Raw genomic sequence first — 12,264 nt, forward strand, 5'->3', positions numbered from 1 at the left:
GTTTTGGCTGTACAGTATGAATAAGTCAGTAATGCGGGTGTACATTATAAAACATAATTTAAAAAAATTAAATCTTCAAATTCTTGATTAAATACTTTGGATACTTATTTAGTCGTATTCAAATGGATTACTTGCGACATCTAGTGAATTAATTGGTCCATTGCAGCTGGGTATTTGACAACGTAGACAGGAATTTTAGGATTCTAGGTTAAAAATTAAATAACATTTATATGTATAACCGTATAGGGTGATGATGTGTGCATTTTTAGAAGCTGCAGTGGTTCACCAAAGTAATATTTAGAAGTACATAAATGGATAGATAGTTAGATATACAAAAAAGTTTTAGATTAAGTTTAGCACAGGACATTGCTTGACATGTCCACTAACCAGTTATTTCAACTATATATAACTCTATCAATCATAATAATTAGACTAGGTCAGGTGAGGTGAAATTTATACTTTTCATTTTAATTTTCAGTTGAAAGCCCTAATGATCATAGAGTGCAAATACATTTGAAATGCAATAATGATCTTCACAGAAAAATATAAATGATGCTGTCATAAAAAGATATTGCATGAAATTCCAAAAGCAGCAAATTCAGTTTGATTTGCATCACACAGACAATACACATTGACACAACAGTTATGGATAGCTTTATGCGTATGGATACATCTCGATACAAAGACATTCTACATGAATCCTTTGCAAAAGAAACCATCTCTACGTTATACAGAAAACTTGACGATATTAGACAATTTTTGGTCCATACAAGAAACTTTTTTTCCCTCATAACAACTAAAACTGCAGTACATTCAGCAGCTTCCTGCTCATCTTGAGAAGCGCATGCAGTTCAACAATGCACACACAAATACTTATTAACGTTTGAAATGAAACGTCAACGTCAAAATAAATAGAAACGAGCCTGGCATACACAGACAGAAAAGTGAAAAAGTTTTGTTTATGCCGTCTTTTTAACATGCAAATGAATCAATTAAACCAAATCGGCACTGAGGAGAAATGCATTACTGAGATGATCTGAAGCTACTATTTTATTGTAATGTGTCGACCTCAGTGATTGAGTGAAGTAAGTGGGCACTCAGGTTAGGGTGATATTGGCACGAGAAGGTCAAAGCAGCAGCTTGTGTGTGTGTTTGTGAGTGTTAATGGCTCTCATAAGCACCTTTCATCTGAAGTTCTCCCATTATCAGAAAAATTCCTCTGATATTAGGCAAAATCCACAGAATTGTACACACAAACACACACACACACACAAAGGTTAATTTATAGCATTTGGTACAAAAGGGCACGTACAAACACACACACTCGCGCACACACATACAACAAAGCGTGTACAAATAGTTATATGTACAATATCTGCTAACAAACACACACACACACACACACACACACACATACATATACACACACACACACACACAAGTGTTGGGTGTTTTCTGTAGGTATGGCAAAGTAAACAAGCTCCACTCGCTCTCTTCTTTCTCCAGGGCCGAGGTGGTTCAGATGAAAGGGTTCAGTGATGCTCCTCTGCTCGGGTAAACATTCCCCTAAGAGAAGTCATAGAAACACTCTTAACCCCTCACACACATATACTAAGAAATGTTGTGTGCTTGTAGAAATAAAAAGACTAGTGCTGGTTAAACACCACATGACGGCAGGGTTTCTCAAACTAGGATTTGTGAAGGAACTGAAGGGGATTCGTAAATTGATAAAAAGCTAAAGGAATTAAAGGAATAGTTCACCCAAGAATGAAAATTTGCTGTAAAGATGAACATGTGAATGAGTTGGTTTCTTCTTCGGAACAGATTTGGAGAAATTTAGCATTATATCACTTGTTCACCAATGGATCCTCTGCAGTGAATGGGTGCCGTCAGAATGAGAGTGTAAACAACTGATAAAAACATTACAATAATCCACAAGTAATCCACACCACTCCAGTCCATAAATTACCATTTTATGAAGTGAAAAGTTGCATGTCTGTAATAAACAAATTCATCATTAAAATGTTATTCATTAAAAAATATGTTCATAATCCAGTGAAAACATCCACCCCCCTGTTTTCCTCTTAAATCAACATCCACTGACATGTTTGTTTGGACTGTTTTTGCTTGTAAACAGTGCTTGTTCTTTGCATATTTTTATCCTGATTCTAGCGAGGCAACTTTTTCATTAAAGAAAGAATATTAGAGGACTCATATTTTAGCCAGAAGCAACAGTTTGAAGTTAATTAATACACAGGTTGATTATTGTGATGTTTTTTTTTTTTGGCTGTTTACACTTATTTTCATGGCACCCATTCACTACAGAGGACTCACTGGTGAGGAATTGATGTAATGCAAAAATTCTCCAAATCTACTGAAAAAACAAACTCATCTACATCTTAGATGGCCAGAGGTTGAGTACATTTTCAGCAATTTTTTGGGTTAACTATTCCTTTAACTCTTAAAAATTGTAAATCAACAGAAATAAATAATTTTCAAAGTAAAACAAAAATAGACAAAATATTTCATTTATGCTGTGTGGCCTCACGATTTTCTGTGTGACAAACGTAATGTAATCTAATTACAAGTAATTGATTTTTTAAAATCTGATTATGTAATCCAGATTACATAAAATCAATTGCTTCCCAGCACTGTATGAGGCACATAGTCTGTCATTCAGTTGAAACTATGGTCTGTAAGTGATTTACAATATATAGGCACAGGGTTATTTATTGACTCTTAGCATAGAAAGAAGATCATGCTTACAGTAAAAGGGTTGACAGACATTGGTCGTGGGACTTTAGGGACAGACTCAGGGGCAGGAAATGAGTTGAAACCTACAAATAAACAAGCCAACAAGATAAAAATAGCACACATTTCAGTTCAAGTCAACAAAGCAGCCTCTGTCCTCTTCTTAAGCGCTAATTCCTGACTGATTCTTTTAATTGATTAATGGACTATTTTAAGAACACTATTTTAAGAACACTGCCATTAAGCAGATTTAAAGATTTAAGCTTGGTATACTTACCGTTTGCTTCCTGGTTACTAGACTGTTGGTGTGAAAAAGCACTTTGGGTGGTGGGTGCAGGAAAAGAGACAGACTGAGGAAAGATGGCTGAGGAGGAGGAGGAGGAGGCATCATCTGTCAGTCAGAAAGGCATGATGTCTTGAACATTGCAGTTAAATACAACAAACGTGAATCTATCTATCTATTTATCTATCTGTCTGTCCGTCCATCAGATATCTGACTGAATCAATCAGTCTATCCATCTATTTATCCGTCCGTCCTTCTATTTATGTCTATATATATATATATGTGTAGATCAGCAGACATGCAGTCAGACAATATATAAATAGTGTTGTGTTTTACTTTGCATGTTTGAAAAGAGTGTTGAACTCATTGTTCAGGAAATCAAGATAAATGTGCTGACTGCTAAAAACAAAGTGTATTATTTCCTCTAACACTTGGAATTCATCCAACAATAAATCCAGCAGACCTCTCTCTTTGCATTGGAATTTCATCAGGTGACGTCACTGTTTTTGTTGGCTTTGAGATCTAACACTAGGTTTACAGCATTTGTGGGAGTATTTGATTTATTAGAAGTAGTCCCGCAACAATAGTTATATCCAGCATATCCAATTATCAGATTCATTGCTTTATGGATTAAGTTCCTTTTAAGCCAAGTACACTCTGTCAGATTTATAGCACTGTAAAAATGTATCCTTCACAAGACATAACTATGAGTCCCACAATCAGATTAATACTGACCCTTGGCTGCATAGACCTTTCAGTGAGAAAATTAAGGCTTGGTAAATCTGCGGTCAAGAGACTATAGGGATAGAATGTATTTCTTTACAGTCAGTTTCTAAGATATCCTCAGTCCATAAACATACTTTATTTGATATGTTAAAGATAAAAATTGATCCTATCTTTCCAAAAGTGCTGATAGCATCAAACTTCAAAAACTGCATTGTGCTGAATTGCAGTCTTCCTGTTTTCTAAAAGTCAAAATATGAAGTGAACTCGGGCGCACATCTCTTACCTGAGGCTGTGCTTTTGAAGGGGTTACTGGGAGACAGAACGGGCTGGGCACAACTGGCTGTAGAATTGAAGGGGTTTGGGAAATCTGAATCAGAGAGGAAAAAAAGTGTGGTTATGTGTCACACACTGCAGAAGGTCTCTCATTAGCACAAATTATACTTTGGATCCAATCCCTGCTTTGACTTAATTATTGTGAATTTACAGATGTTTCCATCTCAGAGATTTTTTGAAGTCATGCTATAAGGTCATCCAAATGTTGCATGTCACACCCAAGCTACGGTTCTGTTTAGAAAACTCTGGGAAATGGTATAATTCAGGATCTATATATTTCTACTATACATCTACTATTACTTGTTTACTCAAAAATAACTGCTTTAAAGTTAAAGTTGAAAACTGAAAGACAGTGCTTGCTGTACATCACAATCAGTTCTGGGTGGGTTATCTAGATAAACTACTACTCTGAACTGCTCACTTGCAAAAGTTTGAGATCCAGAGGTGGCCTCTGAAACACATGGGGAGCTGAAAAAGAGAGAAAATAGACTGATTGAGGGAAACTGAGAAGACAATACACTAGTACACAGAAATGTCTTTAGCCATTAACAAACATCTTAACAGTAATGTGGGTTGGAAGATATTGTTTTTCTATTTAGTTTTGGCTTATGTGTAATAACTTCTATTTTTTGAAAGTTTTACCTTGCAGGGGTGGAACTGGAGGATAGTCGGTTACTAAAGAGGGTGCCATACTGAGGCGGTCCATCAGAGGGAGCTGTTGTAATGGCTACAAAAGTGTAAAAGGGATGGTCAAATGTACATACTGTATATACTGTAGCAACAAAACCTTTTAGGTTATTTGATATATTGAGATTTTGGAATTATCTTATGGATTGGCTTAATAATGTTATAAGAAAGAAAAGCATAGATAATACCCAGAACCTTCTTTCTTACCTGTGACAGGTGTGTTGTCTGAGAACACTTTATCAAGCTGTGATAAGACTGCATACTTATCCTGAGTGACAGGGGGCGGAGCAGCAGAACTTAGAGTATTGTGGGCGTGGCTTAGACCCCCAAAATCCAAACTCAGCGATTTAGGGAAGGCTCTAAATGGAGCTCCACCCCCAGTTGACAGAGAGCGACCTGAACCAATCAGAAAGGCCATCAGTTATTGTGCTTTAAATGCTTTTGAAGTCCGTGTTATTGTTACCTTAAACTATTAAAAATAATTTTCATGAACTGAAATGAAGTTTAAATAAAATATAAATATTAGATTAAACACTTTAATGAAAATGAGAACTTACTAAATATTAATAAGCAACAAATTAGTAGTTTATTGAGGCAAAAATTCATAGTGGATGGTTTGTTTATAGCAAGAATTGGACCTTAAAATAAAGTGTGACCTATAATATTAATGCTGCAGTATATTCTACAAATAATTCTACACATTCTTCCACATCAGGTTATGTGTGAGTACAGATGTGAGACAAAGCAGGTGCAGGTCTGGCTGATTTTCTAAATATACCTTTACTTTAAAGCCTGTGCCTTTTTCATTATCAAAGAGCAGATTGTCTCTCCTTGACCTGGCAGAGCTGTGATGTAGGGCTTTGAAGTAGCTGGCTGGAGCAGGCGCAGGACACATTCAATATCATTCTGTGACTTTAGCATGGCACTGCTGGTATTTAGAAACTTCGTCTGAGGCCACTGCAGTGAGAAACATCTCTGAAGCTCAGCTAAACTGGTTGATGAACTAAGGTGTTTTTCTTTTTAAATAGTTTTTAAGCTTTTGTAGCTTGTTTCACTGTACTGGCTTATATAATATTGTGGCCACAAACAGCTAACATCCAGAATGGATTTATCTTACACTTAGACTAGCTTGGTCATTTGATCTTGATCTAAACCATAGTCTTTCCACTGGTTTCTTGTTAACAGCATTATTCCATGGGGGTTTGATTCTGCATAGTGTCAAGCTTTTCCTCTGCCTCTTTCTGTTTCTTTCTCTGTGATATGCTCACATATGCACAAAAATTTTATCTGCACAGTAATGAATGCATTTTCTTTTTACTTGTCATGGCAGGCTCACTCAGCATTGCAGCCAGATGGTCTGAGGTATAGCTGTCTAATGTCTGCATTGCACAATCACTTATAATCACATATAACGTTTAAGCGACTTACCTAAAGTAAAGCTGTTTTTGAAAGTGCTGCTTGCTGTGAAATAAAGGATAAGGAAAGGAAGATGAGATTAAACGAAACTGTTATGGCTCAATAATGAAGAAAGACTTGAGAGACAATGAATTTTTAAACACTACAGAAATGCAGATATAAATTGCAATCCATAATTTTGAGACTGTAGATTAAAGTGCTTATTTCTAATTTAATATAACATGTTTGATACATTTTTAAGTGAAAAGTCTAACTCTAAAATGTACATGAATTTCATATGAATTTCATTTACTTGAATGTCACAAATTTGCTTACAGCTGATTAGTGGTTTATAAATATTACAGAATTTTAAATATTACTTTCTAATCTGAATTAGATTGAATATATTATTGTAAATTTTACATAACTTTTATTTTAAATCATTACATTTAAAACAAAACTCTCTGTTTTAAGTGTTTAAAAACATTCTATTTATTTCCAGGTTTAAATAAAAAGAAGCCTATTATATACTTACAAAAATGTATTTTATGTGATAGACACAATCCGCGTGTGTGTGTGTGTGTGTGTGTGTGTGTGTGTTTGTACCTGAAGGACGTGGAAGGGCTGGAAAGGAGGAGGGATGATTCTGGTGTCCCATTCCAGAAGAAATTGTTCCTGGCCTCTGTCTCTCCACACCACTTAACAATGTGTCTTAGATTAAGAGCAAGGAACAAACATTAAAACATTTAAATAAAAGTAAAAAAAATAAAAAAAAATCATAGTCTAATGATGACTCACAGTACAGTACATCTGTGTTAATAATCAGGAGAGGAGGGAGGTAGACAAGACAGAAGGAGGGGAAGAGAAGACCGGAAAAGAGGAAGAAAAACAGATTGAATAAAGGAAAGATGAGCAGATGGGTAGAGAAGAGAGTTTGAAGGCTGTACCTTTAATGGGATGATCTCTGAAGCTCTGTGAGCGAGTTGGCCTGGCAGTGAACACCTCAGTACGGCTATCAGCTGGGGAGACAGCAGGAGCTCTGTCCCATATTGACAACTGGGACTGGGACTGTGGGAATACACACACGCACACACACACAGTATTAAAAATCAGATCAGCACCCTCGGTGTGACACATTTTGAGGCTGCTTTTCAGATCAGAGATGAAAGCATATTAGACAGCTCCATCCAAAACCCTCTTTCACTCTTACAGTTCAAATCAAGCAATACATCAGAAATGTGCTTATATTAGTTCATTATTAGATCTAGTTCATACAAGTGAAATTACAGTTTTAGTCTTCTTTACTGATGCTAAGCCTGTTTTACGCTATTATCTTTGTAAAATAATTTTATGTAAATTTCTCTTACATTTATAAGAATAATGCTTTAGTTAATTTAAGTGAAATTGTAGTTTTAAAGCACTGACAATAAGCCAATTTGTATGTTCTATTTTTCCTCGTAAAATCATTTGATGCATTTTCTGTAATAATAATGATAATTGTTATTTTTATTGTTATATTATTAACTCTTTAAAGTAACATTACAGCTTTAGAACTTTACTGACACTAAACCTATTTGTATAATCTATTTTCTTTCTAAAATCCTTTAGTAATTTGCATTTATAATAATAATTATTGATCATAATATTAATGGAAAAGAAATTACATTAAGGACTGAGGGTCAACATTTTTGTTTGTTCTATTAGTCTAATAATAATAGTAATAATAATAATAATAATAATAATAATAATAAATGATTGATTATGCTAAATTATCATTTAGAATAATAATAATAAATTTAATAAACCAATATACAAAATAAATTTAGTAAGACATTGAACTTTTTTGTCATTTCGCTCTCATTTTCTTTTGTCTATTCAATTTATTTTGTTTTGTTCCTGAGCTTTCCTCATGTTTTCCTCACCAATGTACGAGTGGGCCGGGCTGTGGGGTTCAGAGGATGTCCAGGTGGAGGCTGATTCTGAGCGGGTCCGTGTGGAGCTGGAACAGCCTGAACCCCTGGAGCCCATGGTGACTCATTCGCATCCCTGCGGATCTTGCTTTTAGAGAAATGCCTGGGGAAAAAGACACTTCTTAGTATCGCATTTGCATACTTTCATCTATAGATAATGCAGGGAGAAAAAGCAGAATGTTTTAGGGCGTGTATTGATCATTCAGTACGATCCACACTGAAACTGCCTTTATGACCACACTTCTTCTCACTCACCATTTCTTTCTCTCATATTTGTCCTGCAAGAACTCTTTCAGCTTCTGTGTGTCACGTGCGTCAAAACAGCCGTCTGTTTTGGGGTCAAATATGCAGAGCCAGGTCCTCCTTCCAACCTAACAACCCCATAAACCAAGAACATAGTTAATCTTCTTTTAAAGCCTCATTAACAAAGTTTATACAGCCTGTTACAGGCTAATCCTCATATAGCACAGAGCACTTCCTTGGAGACTTCAGGAGATATTTGCTAGCATTGTAATGTAAATTGAGATTGCGCAACACTACTTAAAAAGCATGTTGCATTTTTGTGGTTGTGTTTGCAATTAACTTTAAAAGCTTTATTATTATTGAACATTAATAGTTAATGTAAACCTCAAACTGCTACTGTTTCTGAGGTACTTTAACAAATTAGACTTTGACCCAGATGCTCAGTGACATAAAAAGGAGTCCAAATGCACACATTTTTAGCATTGAATAAGCTTAGATGCAATTTATCAGGCTCAGTTACACTTTGTGATTTGTGTATGGATTAGTAACAATTTAGCCGTGTGGTTTTCATTTATCATACGCTTCAATGTCACCACTAGCATTGATACTTGCTGTGCCTGTCTGCTCCTTCTCATACTCAAAGTGCTTTACTGACAGTAAAGAGGAGGAGTGAGTCAGATGAATTTTTTTGCCAGTGTTATACAAGCAGTGTCTGTACTTGAGCCCCATTCAGATTTGCTCACATGCTCATGGGAAAACCGCAGTATATTATGTACTAAAAAACTCTCTATATATTATGCTGTGCCCACACAGCATTTAAACACAGATGATTTAATACAAAACTTAACAGAGGCTCTTAGTGTCAAGCTATCTAACATTTGCACAATGCACTACTAAGTTAGCCTGCTTTTGTCGTTTATATTTTTGAAGACATCAAATGTTTTCAGTGTTTCATTTCTGAGGATGGACTAGGTAGTTTCACTACATATGCACTATGACACACATCCACTTAAGAAATACAGCTGAAAATAAACTGTGAAAGTCTATCCCTTACACATATGGTATTTTCTATTATTAGAATTTAGAGTATGTTACTTGTGAGGTTGTTGAAATGAGACATATGTCTGTGCAAAATCTGTCCTATATTTGCTTTTTCTAATACAGATTTTTTTTGCTTTTTGTGGCTATTGTTACAATGTTATTAAGTTTTAGCACTATATAATCTTTATATATGTATATGTATATAAAAGGTTCCCTTTTAATGTTAGTCAGTGTTGAATTTTTGCTTAAGACTCCTATGTCAATGCCTCCATTGCAAGAGTAGCAGTTCAGTGCTATGTTTATTTTGAGCTTTGGGTTTACTCTTTAGTCCAGGGGTCAGGAATTTTTACCATTATGATGGCGAAAAAAATGTTTCCCCATTGATGTTCATACAAAAGTAACCCTATATTCTGATTCTGACATTTTTTTCCAAGCAATTATCTATAATTACGACCATTTGTGTTTGATTATATAATATAGTATATGATAAACAATTTAAAATATTAATTAACATATTTTGATTATTAAATCGGCAAATATTAACTAGCAATAATGTCTTTTTATTAAATCAATTTATTTACTTTGGGGTCCAGGGAGGTATACACCACCAATACAAATTTGACAATTTATATGATATCCTAAAAAGCACTCTATTTATTACGGAAAAGTGCATACATTAAGTGTATAAAAAAGGGAATGCAAGGTATGGGACAAACTACCACTTTACGTTAAATTATATTAAATATTTTAATTGTGTTGGCATTAATAACTTCTGACATTTTCCCATCCTGTACCCCCTCTCCCACTTCACTTCCTGTCTCATATACTCTCCTATCATAATAAAAAGGCAAACATGCCAAAAATGAATCTTTAAAATATTTTAAGTGTAAAAAAAATTCAAGAAAGAGATTTAATCAGCCTACATTACCTCAGAATTAAAAGGCAACTGGTTAGCAGCTGTCTCGGAAAGACCTGTCACTCACCTCGTTGCCATGGTTTTGCAAAAACTCCACTTCCTGTTGGGAGAAGGTTGTCATGGAAATAGACTTAACTCTGTGGGGTGGGTTGAGCCCTCTCCTGAAACATAAACAAACTGCGTGGTTAAACGCGAAACTGGGAAGAAACGTTCAACGGGTTGGCATTTATTTGAACACAAACAGCAGGAACGTGTGAGATAAACGGTGCAGGACGTGACAGAGCCGTGGACCTCTTGCAGCAACAAATTACGAAACCGTGAAGGAAGCGGGCTGCCCCCCTCCCTCCAGTGTTTGTGAGTGCAGTTGCATACTGAAATCGTGTAACTTAGAAACAGTAGTGGAATCACACCATTCCTTTGCTGGCATGCAGAAAACACGCTTATATGGATGCCAAACCTGAAATCGTGACGGAATGATACGTAACGCAAGCGAGACTGGGACACGCCTGAAAACAACAAAGTAGTTAATTACCGACTGTCTTGAATATAAACACAACTCACACAAGCCACGTATATTCCAGAGTTTGCTGAAGAATAGCCAGTACAAAACATAAACATCTTGACATAATCACATGCATAATCACTCACAGCATTCCGGAGCATGAGGTGCATACGAAGCAGCCCACGGTGATATCGATGTAAGTCACCCCAGGCTGGCTGCACTCGAAGCAGTGCTTGTTCACTCCCGTCTGGGCGAGCTCTCGGACCTTGCGGGCGCATATCTCCTGGTTGTCCCGGTGCTTTCGGTTCGACATGCTGGTGTCCTGCAGTCGCACACACCCCCTGGCCCTCAAGACGTCCACTCGCCCGCCGTTGCGCTTTAATTCCCCCGCCGTAGTATCCTATGTTTCTTCTCACGCCCGCATTCTGAGAGCGACTATGCGGCTGGAGGTCTGACTTACTTGAATTGACATGAAACGATCTTACATGCGTAGCTAGTCTCTCGTGGTCACGAATGGCCGATCCGCACGGGGTTTTACAACCGCCCTGTTTATTTATTCATTGCTGCGGATTTCTCCTCCGGGATCATTATTCTTCCTCGCTCTGCTGATTCCTCTCCGTATCACACCGGTCAGACTCTGCTGTTGCGCACCCGTCTTTGCTCTCGCAGATTCTGGGGAGACTGCGAACAGAAAGCAAGACGAGGGCGAAGGAGGCAACTCTGGAAAGCGCGCGTGAACGCAACGGGATAAGTGGGGACTAATCTGCTTAACAATATTTTGTTTATGATGGCTGCGCGCTCATTATTTTGTGCTTATTTATTTCCAGGGTTAACCAGCAATGTGAGGTTTTTATCTTGGACGCGAGTAGGGTTTATCACGCCCTTCTGTATGACGTTTGAAATAAAAAATGCTGTCCTTCGTGTGTTAATTAACTCTTTACATGAAGTGTCCCCCATGCACCGCGACTGAAAAAGAATAGCCTAGTGATCGAATGGCGCACGCTTTAGATGGATTTGAAGTGAGTGCATCCTGTTGACACACGCTTGTGTTAAATCATATTAGCGGAGACATCTCAGCAGTTATACTGATGTAATGCTGGCCTGGTTCCTGGGCTTGCAGTGAGTGAAAACACAGGATGCGTGAACTGCAGTGGCGACTTCCAACCAGCAGAGGTAGCGCTTTCTCCAAACATCCGATTTAGCTGTAATTCATTAACAGAAATGTAAGATGTAAAATCACCACAATTGCCATATTTCCCAGTTTCTGCAGGCCTTGTCTTAATTCGAAGGCTTGGAAAAACTGAACAAAATTAAGTGAGTTTAAAACAATATCTGTCAATGAGGTATGAACATGCGTTTTCCCTTTGAACTATTATTGTTTTAATTATAAACCTACTTAATTTAATCAATTTCACAC

The 12,264-nt window shown here is 36.7% G+C and overlaps 1 protein-coding gene across 2 annotated transcripts; it reads right to left on the reverse strand.

Moving 5' to 3' along the window:
* Nucleotides 1-443: 443 nt before the first annotated feature.
* On the reverse strand, nt 444-11,972 carry LOC306887428 (arf-GAP domain and FG repeat-containing protein 1-like). 2 transcript variants are annotated; one of them, XM_079445134.1, is made up of 15 exons: nt 10,994-11,691; nt 10,803-10,851; nt 10,413-10,506; nt 8,401-8,516; nt 8,098-8,248; nt 7,123-7,243; nt 6,782-6,886; nt 6,209-6,241; nt 4,988-5,176; nt 4,736-4,820; nt 4,515-4,561; nt 4,044-4,127; nt 3,029-3,142; nt 2,767-2,837; nt 444-1,566 (listed from the first exon to the last, which is right to left on the reverse strand). In XM_079445134.1, exons 3-15 carry the CDS (start codon nt 10,464-10,466, stop codon nt 1,519-1,521), a joined length of 1,218 nt encoding a protein of 405 aa, XP_079301260.1. In that variant the 5' UTR covers nt 10,467-10,506; nt 10,803-10,851; nt 10,994-11,691; the 3' UTR covers nt 444-1,518. The 2 variants fall into 2 exon arrangements, with proteins under 2 accessions (XP_079301260.1, XP_079301259.1); XM_079445133.1 differs by lacking the exon at nt 10,803-10,851 and having other exon boundaries at nt 10,994-11,972.
* Nucleotides 11,973-12,264: the final 292 nt, after the last annotated feature.

The sequence above is a fragment of the Barbus barbus genome (assembly GCF_936440315.1).
Source record: "Barbus barbus genome assembly, chromosome: 2".
Classification (NCBI taxonomy): domain Eukaryota; kingdom Metazoa; phylum Chordata; class Actinopteri; order Cypriniformes; family Cyprinidae; genus Barbus; species Barbus barbus.

Excerpts from the sequence above, each read along its gene's own strand:
- LOC306887428 (XM_079445133.1), bottom strand. The coding sequence starts at position 11,160 with ATGTCGAACCGAAAGCACCGGGACAACCAGGAGATATGCGCCCGCAAG. Across the intron at positions 2,838-3,028 it reads TAGTAACCAGGAAGCAAACG|GTTTCAACTCATTTCCTGCC; the intron begins GTAAGTATACCA and ends GTTTATTTGTAG. Across the intron at positions 1,567-2,766 it reads TGTCTGTCAACCCTTTTACT|GGGAATGTTTACCCGAGCAG; the intron begins GTAAGCATGATC and ends GACTTCTCTTAG.